Source organism: Nematolebias whitei, chromosome 9 (genome assembly GCF_014905685.2).
Source record: "Nematolebias whitei isolate Nwh7 chromosome 9, NemWhi1, whole genome shotgun sequence".
Taxonomy (NCBI): domain Eukaryota; kingdom Metazoa; phylum Chordata; class Actinopteri; order Cyprinodontiformes; family Rivulidae; genus Nematolebias; species Nematolebias whitei.
The window spans coordinates 32,799,323-32,815,375 of record NC_056506.1 but is presented as its reverse complement, the minus strand read 5'-3'; the positions used below and the strand labels follow the sequence as shown (position 1 = coordinate 32,815,375).

Here is a 16,053-nt window from a genome sequence, read left to right as displayed (position 1 = left end):
ATATATATAATCATATCAAGCAGAAAAAAACGGTGTCAGTTGGTGCAAGTTGTGTTATAACAGTGCAAACATTGTGTGTATTTTGTGCAGTAACGGACCTCCATGAGTTGTCTGAGGCTGCGCAGAACAAATGAGCCAATTAATTTGTAAGGATCCGGCTGAGCAGAGAGAAAATTGTGGTAGTGGGTCAGATCCTTCTCGATGTTTGTCAAACAAGACTCCTGGATGAAAAAATGCAAATAAATAAAATCAAACACAATCATTATAACATCCAAAATATTCAAGGATTCAAGGTTCTTTATTTGTCATTCCACCACATGTGGTACATGTGGTGGAATGACATTGCGTATACAGGGTCTCAGTTACATCCAACAGAAGTATTAAAATGTAAAAAAAACAACAGTAATAAGATCTAAGATATGAACTAAGAAAAACATTAATAAAAATATACTAATCACTAGTAGCATATAAACAATACACTGAGCAGCAGCACGGACATGAGTCTGTGTGAGCATTTTAGCACGAATGAACTCAGCAGCATGAAATAAATCAGTAAGCAGTAAATATCTGTAAGCACTTTAAAAATTCTACAGAAAACTTTTTTTTTCCAGAGGTGACAGTTTCAGAGCAAATTAGATGACTTTTTGGGACAACTAAAACTTATTTCAGTCCATAAAATATAAAAAAAATGTGTTGTTTCTGTTAAAAATACAGAGCAGGTTACCTCATCAAACTCTGATTTTCTGATAGCAGAGCATGTCGATTCCTGAGGGGTGACAGGTACAAACTTTAGAACCACAACAACAAGAAACTTCTTAAATATTGGCAGATTGCAGCGTAGTAGGATTTTTAAAAAATGGTATATTACTCGTGGTGAGCAGACAGACGGTGTGCTGGTCTCCTGGTTCAGCTCCATGTTCTGTTTAGTGCAATCGATTCCGCTGAACAGCCTGGTCTGTAAGGGGTGAAGAAGCTTATCAAAAATAAACAATAGCAAAAATGGAGAATTTCATCTCCTTTTCTTCACCTACCTGTTTGAGTGCATCCGTGATGTTCCTCAGAAGTGTTCCTGCGTAGAAAACACAGGAGTCCGTCATGTGTTTCCTGCCCATCTCTGGCAGAGAAGGTCTGACCTGCCATACAGGACTGCTGAGCACCAGCAGCATCAGGGCAGAGGTGAAATCTGACAAAGAAAGAATAGAGTTCACATAAAAAATAAACACTTCTATGCTGTCTTGCTGAGCTCAAGCAGTTAATCTACACAATACTCACAGAGCTTGATGAGGAGCATCTCGACGAAATACCGATTCAAATTCTTTTGAGTGTGTTTGATTCAACTTCGGCACCTCTGATGTGTTTTATACCTAAAGTGATGCAGGGATTTTCCTCCAGGAACAGCAGCCTTTTCAAGTGTAAAATGAAAGTGCCTGGTCAATATGATGTAATTTTATTTTCCCGCCTTCTCGCATCATTAAACGGGTTGGTGAAACTGGAATTAACACAATCACAGCTCTAGGTGTCTGTCTATGGCTCAATGACTGTTTGTTGTTGACATTTCCAAAGAAGGTAGAGTGAAAACTTGATGCCATTTTTCATTTCAGAAGTTTAATTCAGAAGTTTTGAAGTGAGGTTCTGTGGAAAACTTATTTGTTATACAGTTTTTTTTTTAACTGTCTCAACTTGGAGAAAAATAGTTTCTGACCTGACAGACAAGCTAATGGCTCAACTTTCAGAAGGCCTATCCTAATGTTTCTGTTGGAGTAGAAGTTTAAAGGTTTAAAACGTGTCATTCTCATGAACTAACATGACGTTTATTAGACTGGAGTTGTTTTAGGACACACTAACCCACTTTGGTCTTAGCCAGCTTGGACTAGGCATGAGCTAAGTTGTACATCAGAATTAAACTCCATAATGAAAAGTGTCTAATAACCTTTTAAAACTTCACTTCAAAATAAATGATTTATCCATTTAATCCTGTACTGTTGTGACATGTGTCCATTATTGAACTGTTTCAATGAATTACAATTTAATTCAGTTCTTGCAATGATGCAAAAATGAAACAAACTGAGATTTATATTATTTTATTTTATTAACAAAACATTTCTGATAACAAATATTAGTTAGAGAATAAGTCAATCAAGCCCAATTAATGCTTTTTCATATTGGTACATATTTTTATTAATTTATTTTCCACAGTTAAAAAAAAATATCCAAGGCTGAGTTTTAGGTGGACTCTTTAAAAAAAAAATCATAAATGAATGTATAATCATTTTAATTATTCCCCTTCTTATAAGCCCTGTCGCTCGGCAGCACTGTAATAGTTACGTCTCACATCACTTCATGAGGATCGACTAAATGTTTTTTTTGTTAAGGCAGTCAGAGTTGTTCCCCTCTCACTTTGCTGTACGTGTGAACACAAGAATGTGTGAATGAGCAGAGAAACCGAAAATCAGAAAACAGAGAATCGCATTCTTCCACCTGCGTAATATCGATAAAATTAGAAATGTCTCGTCTAAAAATGATGCAGAAAAACTGGTCCATGCATTCGTCACGTCTAGACTGGACTATTGCGATGGTTTGTTATCCGAGTGTCCAGATATGTCTTTAAAAAGCCTTTAGTTAATCTTAAATGCTGCTGCCAGAGTCTTAACTGGAGTTAGTAGGAGAGATCATATCTCTCCAGTTTTAGCTTCTCTCCACTGGCTCCCTGTCAAATACAGAATAGAATTCAAAATCTTACTTCTGAACTACAAAGCTCTCAACAACCTGGCTCCATCTTATATTACAGATCTTGTTGTTCCATATTTTCCTAACAGAGCACTTCGCTCTCAGACTGCAGGCTTACTTGTGGTTCATAGTTTCCAAAAGCAGAATGGGAGGAAGATCTTCTAGTTATCAGGCTCCTCTCTTGTGGAACCAACTTCCAGTTTCTGTCTGTAACACTGACACATTGTCCAGTTTTAAGACTGGACTTAAGACTTTTCTTTTTGATAAATCCTATAGTTAGGATTGGCTTGTTATGCTGCCATAGGCTTAGACTACTAGAGGACACGACATCATTTTTTTATGAATTGTTTCAACTGAATAGTTTTCATTTGAAATTATTTCTATCTTAACATGTGATTCTTGACCTGCCATTGTGTATCTGTTCCTCTCAAACCCAGCCGGTCGAAGCAGTGGCCGCTTGTCCTGAGCCTGGTTCTGCTAAAGGTTTCTACCTCATGAGGGAGTTTTTCCTTTCCACTGTCGCCGTCATGCTTGCTCAAGATGAGAGTCTGTGATGGAATTAAATTCAAAACATTCTGCTCCTCAGATAAATACTGTTACCTTACTTTTATATATATGAATGTTTCTGCTCAGTGCCCCGAGATGACTTCTGTTGTGATGTGGCGCTATATAAACAGGCTGAATTGAATTGAAACTCAGCTGCGCCTGTTTAGAAAGCCACATGAGCTCAACATGTTTATGAGTAAAAGCAAAGTAATCAGGGTTTTTTGGGTTCCGAGTAACGCCGACAGATGGGAGATTCATACATCTAAAATAAATAATAAAAGTCAACGCCATGATTTTCACACATCTGAAACATTTATTACTAGATTTGTGTTTACAATCGATATACATACAGTACCTTGTTTAAAATGGAGCAAATAATATAAAATTCACCATTGTGTGGTTTGACATTCTTAAAAAGCTGAATGTAAAAACATTAAAACACATAAAGGCATGTTCTTTTTTTTTTAATAAAGTGTCTCTTAACATTTACACACAATAAACCTCTTAAACAGACAAAATAGATAATCAGAATGTAATTTATTGATATATTTGACATTTTCGTTGCCGTTAGCAGTAAGCATATAAAAAAGTATGTTGCATATTTCCATGAAGAGAAAGTTCACTTTAATATGCTGCCTGAAAATGTATTTTTAACAACTTCTATTTTTAGAAATGATATGGTAATCATCTTTTATGTGAATTCCAGATAAACAGCATTACTACAGTGCTCATAGTAAAATAAATACACACTACAGGAGAACAGAGTGTGCACAAGCATTGATTATTGATTGTTTTGAAGGTAAAGCAAATTTTAATTTTTTCTAGGTGTGGCACTTTTTTTTATTGATTATGATCCATATTCTAAAAAACAAACAAACAAAAAATCAAGCCATTTAAAAAATGTGTAAACTGTGCAAAAATTACCTCACACTTAATAAAGTCTGGGTTGGAGTTATGTCAAGTGGATTCCCATCTAAATTCTCTGAAGTATAGGATGATGTATCATGCTGAGTGAGAGAGAAAATGCTGCACAAACTCACGTGTCTTTACTAAAATCTTACCCAAACAGGACCGTGCAGTGTTACTGTACAAATACTGGATGTGTTAATACTATACGCTGCATTGGGCTCTACAGAAACAGTCAGCAGAGTGTTAACAGCAACACTATAGTGTGGAATGGGAGGTTGAGCAGCGTGCAGACAGAACCGATTCTTTACTTAGAAGCTGCTTTTGCCGCCTGGTGCCGCTGATGGCTGTGTGTATGCCTGAAATAGCAGAGATAGCAGCAAATGTTAATGTTTACATCACCTTCTGCTGATAACACATCACCTGCAGACAGAATGGTTTCACCTGGTGAGGTCCTCTATGTCCACCAACATGGCGTCCTGCTCGACATGCAGCTCATCCCTCATCAGCAGCAGCTGCACCAGCTCCTCATTTAAACCTGCGATAAAATGTAATCCACTTGGTGTTTTAGAAAGCTCAGCGAGCTGGATTTACGTCTTGGTTATAACACGGCTGATCATTGCCGTCATATTAAAGAAACATGTTTTTTTGTTTGTCTTCTGAACTTGAGTGTGTCATGTGAAGTAAATTTGTCAGAATGTATTTCACGTCTTTCAGTGATGCTTTGGTTGCGTGAATGTGTATGAACTCACTCTGAATCTGTGAGTGCAAGTCATTTGTGATGACTTGTAGCTGCCCAAGACTCATGTTTCTCATGTCCCCTCGCCTCAGATTCCACTTGATTAAGGCCTCGCTGATGTGGGGCATATGGGGGAGCTAAAGAAACAAAAAGGACAAGAATTTAAAGGGACAAAATTGCTTTAAATGTTTTTTCGGCACAGGGCTGAGAGAATGGGATCTTTCTATCTGTATTATTAAATGTCCCTATTCAAGTAATAGTGTGACAATCTTGCTACTCTTTTGTTTACCAGTTTCAGGGGCTTTCTCTTGTTGCATACACACATACACATATACACACTATTGACCTTTTGTTGTGGCCCTACAAGTCCCTTATGTTGCGTTATGTTTACAGTAAATCACTTTATTTCCCCACACCATTTAGAATGTTTTTTTAAAGTCTTATCTTTCCTCAAACTGTATTTTACAAAGATAAAAGCTCTATAAACACGTCTCATATAAACCCGCTTTTTCCTTGATTTTTCACTAACCAGGTCAGCCACAGGCGAGCGTCTGTGCAGCTGAATTTGCCTCTCCACCTCCACCTGCATGCGGGCCATGGGTTGAGCCAGAGCCAGCGCCACCCGGGCCTCCTCCTGCAGCCTCCGCTGCACCCGCCAAAACCCACTGCAGTCATCTAACGGATCCGAGTCCTCCTCTCCGGTGTCCCGGTCCGACAATGACGAGCTCTGCTTGCTCTGTTCAAGAAGGAAGGTGACTTATGTCATGTTGAAACCCTCTCTGTGTGTATTTTTTATTATTCTTGTGGTTACGATACAAAAAAAAAACAATTTGAGAGAAAAGCCACACAAAATTTCTGCAGATTCCTACCACAGGAGACAGCGGTGTGTCCAAACTGGTCTCTGTCCTGCTGTCCTCAGCATCACTGTCTTTGTCACTACTGCTGTCATTAACAAAACACACCTGTAGGTTTACGCCGCTCTGCCGCCTGAGAGGGGGAAACATAAATGTCCTTTAGTCCACACAAAATTTATGAAGTGATTTTTTTTTAGTTTTGTGTGTCCACTTCTTTGTTTTGACACTTAAACACAATGTAAAGAGAAAAAAACGTCACAACTAGTTGTGATATGCATCTTTAAAAATGGGCATAAACGAAGCATTAAGAGGCAGAAAGGCAAGTAAATATTCAGATAAATTGTTTAAGCAGTTGCAGAAAATTTAGCAATTTTTAACAAAAAATAATACAAGATTGTTCAAAATGCTGACAGATATTTAATAGTTACAAAACAGTGTTAGATATAACCTTTGTATAAAATAAACTGAACTTATGAACTCATCATGTTAGAATCTCCTAAATCAAAATGATTTAGATTCAGTTTTAAAATAATCAATGTAATGCCACTTTAATTGGTGATATGTGACTTATCTGTGCTGCTGATTATCTCATGCTGCCGTATTCATTCATACCCAGCTCACCATAGACTCATATTCGGGCTGCTGTTAACACCGTATTGTTTTACATTATTAGTGTTTAGCGTATATCTTAGATCTTTTAGCGTATGGTGTGGCACTTATTTAGTGTATATCTTAGCGTATATCTTAGATCATTATACTGTTTCTTTTTACACTTTATATTTTTGCCATTTTTGAATGTAACTGGGACCCTCAGTACATAATTTTGTTCCACCTCATGTACCACATGTGGTGTGAATGACAATAAACTTGACTTGAACGTGTCTCAATAAATCTCTTGCAACAAGGTTAAAAAAACACCCTAACAACTGTCCTCTTAGGTTTGCTTTTCACCATTAAAGGTTTATGTGCCAGTTTTGTCACAAGCTGTGATGGGAAATATAAGAATAAACAAAAAAATAGTATTGCATCTGAAACAAGAAACAGAAAACTATGCTGTTCACATCAGTTACACAAAAGCATCTAAAAGGCTTAACCACAGCCTTCCCAAACACTCAAACCCACATTCATTCAATTCTACATGATGACAACCCCACTGAATGAAAAGACAAAGTCAGTTGGACGAGAACAGTCAGTAATACACCCCACAAACAGGACATGGCGGTGGTGGAATTTCCACACAGAGCTAAACCCCAGAATATGGACCTATACCTTCAGTGGAGGTCACGTGACTCCATAACACAATCTCAGCTTTTGGATTACATCAAGCGTCACTTCTTCTTTTGAGCGGTACTTCCTCAAAACAACAGTCAGTAAGGAGGGGGGCATCCCCCGCCTTTGATATGAGGTAGAGACGAGCGTTTGTAAAAGAAGCCATAAAGAGAGAGTTACAGCAGGTCAAAGACCAGAGGTGATGAGGAAGTTCTAATAAGTGAAGGTTGTTCTCATTTCTGATGTAATGCAACTCCTTCACATGCATGAAGACCCCAAATAATTCATCACGGTGTGTCATAACCAGGGAGAAAAAAAATACTGAGTTTTATTTTATGTTATTGTATGTAAAAAAGACGGTACCACTTTACAATAAGGCTCCCTTTATAGATGGCTAATAGTTTATATGTTATTAATTTCTCTATAAACACTTCATAAATCATTAGTAACTGCTTATTATGCATTAAATAAGTGTGACTGAGAGAAAAAACTGACCAGTTTCTTGCCAAATCTGCCACCTATATACAGTATTTCATCTAAAGTTGTTATATTAAACATTTCAGACTTGATGCTTCCTTGTAAGCACAAGAAGCATTTGTAAACCTATTTTTTTAGCATATAATATTAGATACTTATAATGCAGTGATAAAGTACAATATTATATGCTAAAGAAATAGGTTTACAAATGTTTATTGTGCTTACAAGGTAGTAACTTAGTCTGAAATGTTTAACGTAACAACTCTAGCAGGGCTTAATTTGTAAACTGATCGATGCCGGAACACACATCTTTTTTCCAAGGCTTTTGACACCATGTGAGATGTTGATTTTACTATTGTTATTTATATGATATTCCTTTTTACTGTTTTTTTTTTTTTATATATTTTTTTCATAGCTGTTTATGTCTTTTTTATTTATTTTTTTCTTGTATTTTATTCCTTTTTGTGTTTTTTAACTTGTCTGTACAGCACTTTGGTCCTGTATGGGTGCTTTTAAAGTGCTTTATAAATAAAGTTGGATTGGACAAATAGTGGGCGCGCTGGTGGTGGTGGTGGAGTCAAGCAGCCGACCCCCACCTCTTCCCTCTTGACGGTTGACTTGACGGTTCTGAGCCCGACTGCTCTATCTGTTCATGGTGGTGGGCTCCTGCGCACGTACGACTGCCTGGTTAGCTCGACATTCACCCCCATCACTCTTCAAGGGGCGGAGATTTTTTTAAGGGCCGATGCGTAAATGCTACTTGTAGCTCCTCCTCAAATGGCTGTTGTGTTTAAAATTAGTGTTTATTTAATTATTTTCAGATTTCATATCCAAAATAAGTTTTACTCATTCAAGGCAGTTGTACGACACTGGATTCAAGCAAACATTTACCGGAACGCACCCTGTCAAAATTAGAGAGTTCCCGGATCCTACCAGAACAGGATCTGGCTCAAATTAAGCACTGAACTCTAGATGAAATGTATAGGTGGTAGATTTGGCTCAGTATTTGGCAAGAAAATGGTCAATTTTGTCTCTTTTTCACTGTTAATTAATGCATAATAAACAATTAATGATTTATAAAGTGTTTATAGAGGAATTAATAACATATCTATAAACTATTTATTATCCATCTATAAGGGAAGCCTTATTGTAAAGTGGTACCAAAAATTTTTAAATACATGAAATTTTATGGGTTTTTTTTATTTATAATTTTTTTTAAAGAATTAGGATTTCAAAATATTTTTTTTAACAGAGTAGTGAAATATTATTTGCATTTAACAGAATAAATGTGTAAAAAGCAATTACAAATAAAATTCATACATGATGTAAAACTTTGGGGAAATCTGTCAAAAGAAACCTTATAAACACTTTTCCCCTCCACAGGTAATTTAGTGTCATTGGGTTCAAAGGAAGACGTGATTAAAACAAACAAAAAATATATATTTCTAATAACCCACCATGTGGACTTTCTTGTCCTCACCCTGTTGTCATGAAGAAAAGGTTAACCACTTTAAAGTGTGGTTTTCTTCCAGCTCTTTCTAAACGAGTGCTTCTTTGTTCTGCTGCTGTCAGTGATTATTTGTGTCGGATGTTGGTTTCCTGACTGTAAACATAAACCTAGACTTCCAGGAAGCCTTTTACTTTCTGTTTAAGTGATTCACATTCCTTCTCTGTAACCAAAAATCTTAAAATAAAAGTGTTGAAAAGAATGAATGCAAAGACTAAAGGTCATTTTGTTGGGCTGCTTTTTTTTAATTTTAATCATGCACCTTCATTCTGAGTCACGTTTTTTAAAAGAAATTTCTAGGAAAAAAATAGTGTTCTTTACTATCATTTTGTCGTTTACTGTAAGTTCAGGTTTTATTAGAAAAGCAAACGTACAGGTTTTTTTTCTTTCCCTTGTTTCTTTGTAGTTTAATTCAGTGGGCTTAACGCTGACAAAGGACAACAAAATCATTCCATCTGATCGAAAACATTAGAAACCACAGAATTTGGCATTTGTTTCTTTGTTTCTCATTAGTTTTTCTTTTTACTTCCTCCATATGTATAAATTCATGCAAAGATGAGCAGTGCTGATGCAGTGGTTTGATTAAAAAGTTTTAGGCCTACAGTGGCTGCAGTTTGAGCACGATACTAATATTCATGTCAGTTTATTTTTAAGGCTGCATTGATCAAACTAACTCTTTCTCTCCCGTGCAAACATTGATTGAAACCCACCGGGAGGATGGGCCGTTCTTGCTGCAGCTGGTGTAGATGACAGGCTCGTCGTCATAGAAACTGCCAAGGGCAAGTTTCTGCCTGATCGACTCCCTCTCATTCCTCTGAGCCTACCAGAAAGCAAAAGCACAAAGTAGACAGTTATTATTAGTTCATGTAAAGCTCCTGACCTGTAAATTCAGTACTGATGCCATGAGGGGTCAGGTTGATTAATTTAAGTAAAAAATAAAAAAGACGTGTGATATTAAAATAGTCTTTGGGGTTTTCTTTCACCTATCAAAATGATGTATGACAAATGTGTGCTATGATATTTCTTATAAATACCACATCTGGCAGATTCTGGTAAATACAGATCATGTTCAGTATACAGTCTCTCTGCTAGATATATTTCAGTGGTAATAGTTTATTTTTGGTCTCTTCTGACTGAGCTGATGGAGGATAAATACTCTGACAACTTGCGCTAAACATAAATATCAGTAACAAAGAGTTAAAAGAACCATGAAGAAGACGCTTAGGAATGAATGTAGTTTGTTTTGGGTTAATTTTAAGATGAATTTCTAGAAATTAAAGCATTGTTTTAGATTTTAAATATTGGTATTTTAATTTATACTGGTTGTGATTGTGTTCGTCTCATGCTTGCAAATAGTTTTATTTTTTTCAACTGCTCCTACTTGTTCTTTACGTTTTAGAAAATCCATCCATCCATTATCTTTACCCGCTTCTTCCATTTTGGGTCATGTGGGTTGCCAGTACCCATGTCTGGCAATCACTGTGAGAGAGGCGGGGGACACCCTGGACAGGTCGCAAGTCCTTCACAGGGACACATAGAGACAAACGAGACAAACAACCATTCACTCTCTCACTCACACCTAGGGACAATTTAGAGTTACCAATCATCCTAACATGCATGTTTTAGGTGTGTGGGAGGAAACCAGAGTACCCAGAGAAAACTCACGCATGCACGGGGAGAACATGCAAACTCCAACCAGAAAGGCCCCCAAACCATTACCCGTACATACCTAACCCTAACTAACCCATCTTCAATTCACATCTTAGTCCTAAACCTAACCCCTAACTCACCAACAACACTTGAACCTTATGAGGACTGAGCTTTGGTCCTCACAATGTAGTATGTGTTAAAAAAATGGTCCTCACATAAAATAGATTGAAACAAAGAGCAGGTATGGTTTAAAAGTAAAGAAATTTGCAGATGTGAGATGAAAATTCATAATACTGGTAAATTACATTTGAACTAAATATGTGTGCGAGTTGTATTAATTTTAGTTTTACCTTCATTGTTTTTTTTATTTTACTTGTGGATTTTTTTCTTTTTTCTCCGTCTATTTTATCTTTACATTTAATTTCTCTCTTTTTGGATTCACTTTTATTCTGATGGCGGGTGATATCGAACACGTCATTCAGCAAGACATTATGAATCATGATTGTCTTTCCTTATGTGCAAAAAAGTACATTATGATGCAGCCAAGCCAAAAGCCTTTGTGTCTCAACCATATGAATATACGTTTGTCACATATTTACACTCCTATTTAAAATAACCATGAAGTAACACGTCTAAAATTAGAGGTGTTTCTCTCGTGCATCAGCTTTCGCTCTTTCTCTCTGGCTAACCTTAAAACAGAGTCCCGACAGACTCATGCATATTCATGTGCACCCTTTTTCTTGTTGGTGACGCATTATCAGATGATGACGTGACGTCAAAAGGAAAAATTGAGTGCAAGCTTTCACTCTAAACCAGTACTCAGTCTCCTGCCTAAATGTACCTCTTACTAACAGTGCATGAACACACTCTTTTTTCTTTATTAATGTGAATTAAAACAAGTCATTCACAGCTTCCATGGCATTCATGACAAATTACAATTAGATTACATAGATGTTAAATGAAATAAATTATCTTGAGAAAAACAATAATTTTATATGAACACACCCACTGCCTTATTTTTTCCTCTTATCCAGTATGGCTGACATTTACAGCAGCGCACCCATTGTGGAAACCCATCAAATAATACCTGTAAAAAATAATGCACACCCTTAAACACCACATACAGAAATCTACACACCTGGTAAATGCGTTTCTCCTGGTGCACCATCCTTTTAACACATCCTTTTAAAGCCGTCCTGCCCTCCTCTACACTGCAGTGATGCTACAGGAGACCCTCTCATATACTGCAGGTCCATGCAGGAGGAGAGCGAGGGTGGAAGGGAGAGAAAGCAGCGAGGAGGGGAGTGGAGAGAGGAGAGATGGAAAGGAGGAGGGGTGAAAATGTGGGAAGAGATGGAAACAGGAGAGAGAATTGGAAGAGACAGAGCTGCTCAGTGCTGCCACTTTGTTCCTGATCTCTCATGTGTGCCTCCATCTTCATCTCTGCTTTCCATTTCTTATTCTCTCCAAGTTTCCTTTACCAGAAACAAACGAGCTCACATTAATAAAAGCATATGTATATTTAAAATAAAACCGGTGCTCCGAAAGCAGAGAGGACTTAGACTTATTGAAGTGAGGACAAGAGGCGAACTGCAAGTGAGCATGACAAGAAAGGCAGACTAAATATAGTCTCATGGATGAGACTGCAAAATAAGGGAGCACAAAATATTTCTAGAAGCACCAAATTGAGGCAAAATTAAATGGTTAAAATCCCCATTTTCTCCTTGTAGAATGTTTCCTAATTTCTTGTTTTAATATTTTGATTCCCCTTTCTATGGATGTGCTTCTACAGCCTCATTCCACTTCACAGATTCAAGCCCACAGTGCTTTCATTAATTTGGACACATGCAGCGCTCAAGAGTGCTGTGTCACAGTGTAGTAGTGAGCGGAGTAGACTATGCAGCAAGCATTACATCTACAAGAAAACTGCATTTTTACACGATATTTAAATTTTAATTGAAGTGGTTCACAAAAGTCGTTTCATTATGGATAGCGCAAGTTGTCAGTTTAAGAGTCTCTCCAAAAGGCAGCAACTTACAGAGATGCTGGACAGCTTGGCTCTCCTGCAACAATCCTCAGCTTGTAATTTAAAGATATCCTGGATTTCCTCTGCCCAGTTGCTCTTTACCACACAGACTCCCACTCTATGCATGTGCCTGCTGCAGTCAGTCCTTGAACCAGTGGTCTATAGTTGCCCCTCTGGAAAATCTCCCTCAGTCATCCGAAAACAAATTGAAGTGGGTGGGAAAGAGAGCTCAGAGGAGGAGTTACGTTCAGCTATCAAGTTACATTTTTACGTGAAATGCATTAACATTAGCTTTTCTAACAAAAGCAGTGTTTTTGTACTGCACATTCCCTGAGATATGCACTTCCAATGACTTAGATGTCGCATGCATGCTGAAAATTTGTGCACACACACACAGCTGCCCAAGGGAGAAGGTGCCGAGCAGAAATATGGAGAGACAGGATGGGGTGTACATACATCCTCTAGGACAGGTGCTTTATTAATCTGAAGAAATATTACAACTACTGTTGTGCATCATCCATTGAAGAGGTAGTTTTAAAATTAAGTTCATGTTGAATTTAAAATTTTGTTCAAGTTTACCTGAGCAGTGAAATTATCCTAGACCAGTAAAATTATAACAAACTGTAGATCATTTCTAAAAATATGGTGTACAAGAGACTTTAATACAAAAAAACAAGTTGTAAAAGGACAAACCTTTTATTAAACTCAGCATTAGACAGCTTGTTTTTTTTTTTTTAAAAAAGAAAAATGGGAACAGGAGAGTATTTTCAGGTAGCCTCAAACTGAGAAATGAGGTGGGAAATCAAGGAAAAGGAATCAAGGGAAAGGACTCCCATAGAGATTCTGAAACATCTCGAGTCTGGGATCCAGGTCTGTAATTTTCATTTCTCATAAATTGCAAGTGATCTTGGCCATTTCCCATAAATTGCAAGTGATCTTGGCCATTTCCCATGAATTGCAGGTAATCTTGGCCATTTCCCATGAATTGCAGGTAATCTTGGCCATTAATTGAAACTCTTGGACTGAATTTGGGGAAGGGAACCCATCGTCTCCAGAAACCAGGACAGTTGTTGTCACCGTAGCTTGTAGTTGTTGTGGTCGTACATGGTGTGGTTTTGATCGTTGTAGGTGGTACTGTGGTGGTTGTGCGTGGAAGCATTTCAAATAAAATCTGAAAGTGTTGGGGACGCTTCTCAGGCATCTGTAACAGTTTCCATCCTAGATTCTTGCCAGCAAGTTGGTGCATTACCTTTTCAGGAGGCATGTTAAGGTAGGTCTCATAGATTGGGTAAAGCGATAGCATCTTTTGTATGTAATAAGGATGTATGAGAGGGGGTAATTTTGGTTCAGCAGTTGTGGTTGTTGTGGTTGTTGTAGCTGGTGGAGGAGTGAACATGCACAGGCGGGAACGCTTGTGTGGAGAGCAAGGGTAAAACACGGGAGGCCATCTGAGATGCCGTTTAGAGCGGTGTAAACGCTGTGGCATGAGTGGATGTGTTGACTCAGAAGTAGACAAGGTTTTATCAGGGGTTTCCAACAGGGTGCAGGTAATCTTGACATCATCTTCTCTCCATTTCATCAGCAAACTGTAGGTCCCATTCTAAAAAAAAAGGAAAAAAAAAAAAAAAAAAAAAAAAAGGGGGAGAACGGAGCTTAAAGTCAGTTCATTCATTGGGGAACCTACTCTTAATAAAATTTTCTGTAAGTCTAGGACAAACAATACCTCCTGTTTAACACTGCAGCCATCATAAGAAACAGTGACAAGAAGTCCCAAGGCAGTTTGTTTCACTGAGAATCCACACTCTTTGGGAACCTGGATTAGAGGTAAACGCTTTCCATTTTCTAGGAGAAAGAAGATACATTAGAAGGGCCCAAGTTGAGTCAAATACCAGTTTGCATTTGTTTGATAAAGAAGAAAAAAAAAAAAAAGTTGCCTACCCATTTCCAGTTGAATATCTGCAGCACCAGGTCCCGTGGCTTTAAATTTAAACTCATTACTGCCACACTGAAGTTTAGCATTCAGTAGTCCCCATGCTGCATTGGCCATGTCATCTACCACTTTAAAATATGTTATGAAAAGCACAGCATTTAACTCACTGCAATAGTTTGAGTTTATGCAACATTTACATAAAAATATACATCCTTACCTTCATGATCAGGTTGTGTTAAGGCATTTTCTGTAGCAGCAGCAGAATCTGACTGGTAGTCGAGCTCTTTTTCTTTAAAGAAAATACTTCCTCTCTTTACTTCTAAGGCATTACCTTCAACAATGTCCTCATCTTGTTTACCTACTTTAGATATTCTTTGCAAGCTAAAATAAATTAAACATGAGGCTAAAGAACACATGAGCACTGTGGCTGCTATAATTTGCCACACCCTGCACCGTGCTCTACCTTCCATGTTGAAAAGGTAATTTTGAGGAAGCGAAGTTCAGTCTGATTCAAATTAACAACCTCACATTTTTTAAAGTACTTCATACTCCAGAGCACCAGGTGACTCAGATAAAGGTGAAGCCAATCAGATGGAAGTGCAGCTAGAGCCTATCAGCTGTAGTCAATGAAGTCACAACAGGTGAATTCATTAAGATTCTTATAATTCTAGCATTCATACACAGATATGTCAACTCAAAAGTATCTACCATCCTGCATGAAAATGGGCACATGGTTATATTTTATTTAATGATACTGCCTGCTTTTTTCACGGTCAGATATTGAGGTGGCCACATAAAGACATCTGATTATATTATTAGGGAAGACCTTGGCCTCACTGGAAGCAGAAACATAAATTAAAAAATGTTTTAATTTGTTAAGATGTAAAACAAAAATTATGCTTAAAATCATTCAATAAGCAGATACCACTGCTTTAAATATAACAACAATACATCTTTAGAGATGCAATATTGAGCTTTAGAAAGAATATAAAAAAATCTAAGTCTATTCCAGCTTCAACTATCAAGTCACCTTAATTAGTAGGCTTCAGGATGAAATGTGCTCAGAGACAGATTAGCAAAGATGATCAACATTTACAAACAAATCAGAAATCAAGACTATAATAGGAAAAAGTGAACAGATGCAAAGAGTGTGGGATATCTATGGATTTGTATACAGTTTCCAAAATAAATCAATCTGGCCATGAAAATTAAACACATTTATCAATTCAATTCAGATTATTTATATAGCGCCAAGTCACAACAGAAGTCTTCTTCTTCTTCTTCTTCTAGTATTGTTTTATGGCGGTTGGCAGACCAACTGTAAGGTGCATTACCGCCACCTACTGAGCTGGAGTGTGGGCAGAAGATATACAGGAAAAAAAAAAAAAAAAAAAAAAAAAAAAAAAAAAAAAAAAAAAAAAA

General features: G+C 37.3%; 2 protein-coding genes across 3 annotated transcripts; both read right to left on the bottom strand.

Moving 5' to 3' along the window:
• Positions 1-4,133: 4,133 nt before the first annotated feature.
• On the bottom strand, positions 4,134-11,944 carry zgc:153615 (uncharacterized protein LOC777747 homolog). The gene is made up of 7 exons (XM_037682270.1): positions 11,814-11,944; positions 9,736-9,845; positions 5,788-5,905; positions 5,448-5,654; positions 4,932-5,055; positions 4,624-4,717; positions 4,134-4,538 (listed from the first exon to the last, which is right to left on the bottom strand). The coding sequence occupies exons 1-7, from the start codon at positions 11,841-11,843 to the stop codon at positions 4,487-4,489; spliced, it is 735 nt and encodes a 244-aa protein (XP_037538198.1). The 5' UTR covers positions 11,844-11,944; the 3' UTR covers positions 4,134-4,486.
• A 1,437-nt stretch (positions 11,945-13,381) lies between these two features.
• LOC119415124 lies at positions 13,382-15,170 on the bottom strand. Of its 2 annotated transcripts, XM_037682269.1 has the most exons (5): positions 14,849-15,170; positions 14,640-14,759; positions 14,425-14,543; positions 13,698-14,301; positions 13,382-13,667 (listed from the first exon to the last, which is right to left on the bottom strand). In XM_037682269.1, exons 1-5 carry the CDS (start codon positions 15,099-15,101, stop codon positions 13,504-13,506), a joined length of 1,260 nt encoding a protein of 419 aa, XP_037538197.1. In that variant the 5' UTR covers positions 15,102-15,170; the 3' UTR covers positions 13,382-13,503. The 2 variants fall into 2 exon arrangements, with proteins under 2 accessions (XP_037538197.1, XP_037538196.1); XM_037682268.1 differs by having other exon boundaries at positions 13,382-14,301.
• Between the last annotated feature and the right edge of the window lie 883 nt (positions 15,171-16,053).

What these genes read in the sequence shown, in the direction of transcription:
- LOC119415124 (XM_037682268.1), bottom strand. Translation starts at nt 15,101, where the DNA reads ATGGAAGGTAGAGCACGGTGCAGGGTGTGGCAAATTATAGCAGCCACA. An exon ending in AGATATTCAACTGGAAATGG is followed by an intron (nt 14,544 to 14,639) that starts GTAGGCAACTTT and finishes TCTTTCTCCTAG; the next exon opens with AAAATGGAAAGCGTTTACCT. An exon ending in GCTGCAGTGTTAAACAGGAG is followed by an intron (nt 14,302 to 14,424) that starts GTATTGTTTGTC and finishes CTTTTTTTTTAG; the next exon opens with AATGGGACCTACAGTTTGCT.
- zgc:153615 (XM_037682270.1), bottom strand. Translation starts at nt 11,843, where the DNA reads ATGGTGCACCAGGAGAAACGCATTTACCAG. An exon ending in GCTCGCCTGTGGCTGACCTG is followed by an intron (nt 5,056 to 5,447) that starts GTTAGTGAAAAA and finishes TTGTTTCTTTAG; the next exon opens with CTCCCCCATATGCCCCACAT. An exon ending in CTTGCACTCACAGATTCAGA is followed by an intron (nt 4,718 to 4,931) that starts GTGAGTTCATAC and finishes ATTTTATCGCAG; the next exon opens with GTTTAAATGAGGAGCTGGTG.